General features: G+C 36.3%; 1 protein-coding gene across 1 annotated transcript in view; it reads left to right on the top strand.

Annotated features, from left to right (window-relative positions):
* Positions 1 to 520, top strand: part of LOC119591901 — an 11,534-nt gene that overhangs the window by 3,710 nt on the left and 7,304 nt on the right. The window contains exon 3 of the mRNA XM_037940653.1: positions 165 to 312. Within this exon, the coding sequence (XP_037796581.1) occupies positions 165 to 312 (148 nt within the window). The remainder of the gene's footprint in view (positions 1 to 164; positions 313 to 520) is intronic.

The raw sequence follows: 520 nt of genomic DNA, 5'->3' as shown, positions 1-520 counted from the left end.
AGATTTATATGAAACTTTGTACATTAATATAGATTTATCTTTAATACATAAGCACACAGTGTTATTCAATAATGATGATTTTTTCTTAGGTAGCTAAATTAGAATAAGGAAATGGCACTGTCCTTTCCAAAGAAAAGAAATAAACCAATTTTTTTGTGTCACAGAGATGCAATGGCCTGTGGAGAATGGTTAGCAGAGTCAAGGATGGTACGAATTGTGCATGAAGCAGGGGACTTTTGGCAACATATGGGAGCCGAGACTGATATTGGGAAGTGCCTGTATCCCGAAGAATCAATTTATTTGATAGAAACGGTGGGTCAATCGAGTTGTTAATCTAAACGTTATCATATTTGATCTGTATCCTTGTATTTGGTGAAAGTGGTATATGATATCTATGAATATAATTCACAGTGTTGCTAGGACTCCCAAAGCTCCAGAGGGAATTTGCTCAAACAAAGCATGAGAAGGTCATGGCTGTAACTAATCACCTGGCTAAAACTCCCCTCTGATTTGAAAAATC

The sequence above is a fragment of the Penaeus monodon genome, chromosome 29, assembly GCF_015228065.2.
Source record: "Penaeus monodon isolate SGIC_2016 chromosome 29, NSTDA_Pmon_1, whole genome shotgun sequence".
Lineage (NCBI taxonomy): Eukaryota > Metazoa > Arthropoda > Malacostraca > Decapoda > Penaeidae > Penaeus > Penaeus monodon.
This window is presented reverse-complemented; position numbering and strand designations above follow the sequence as displayed.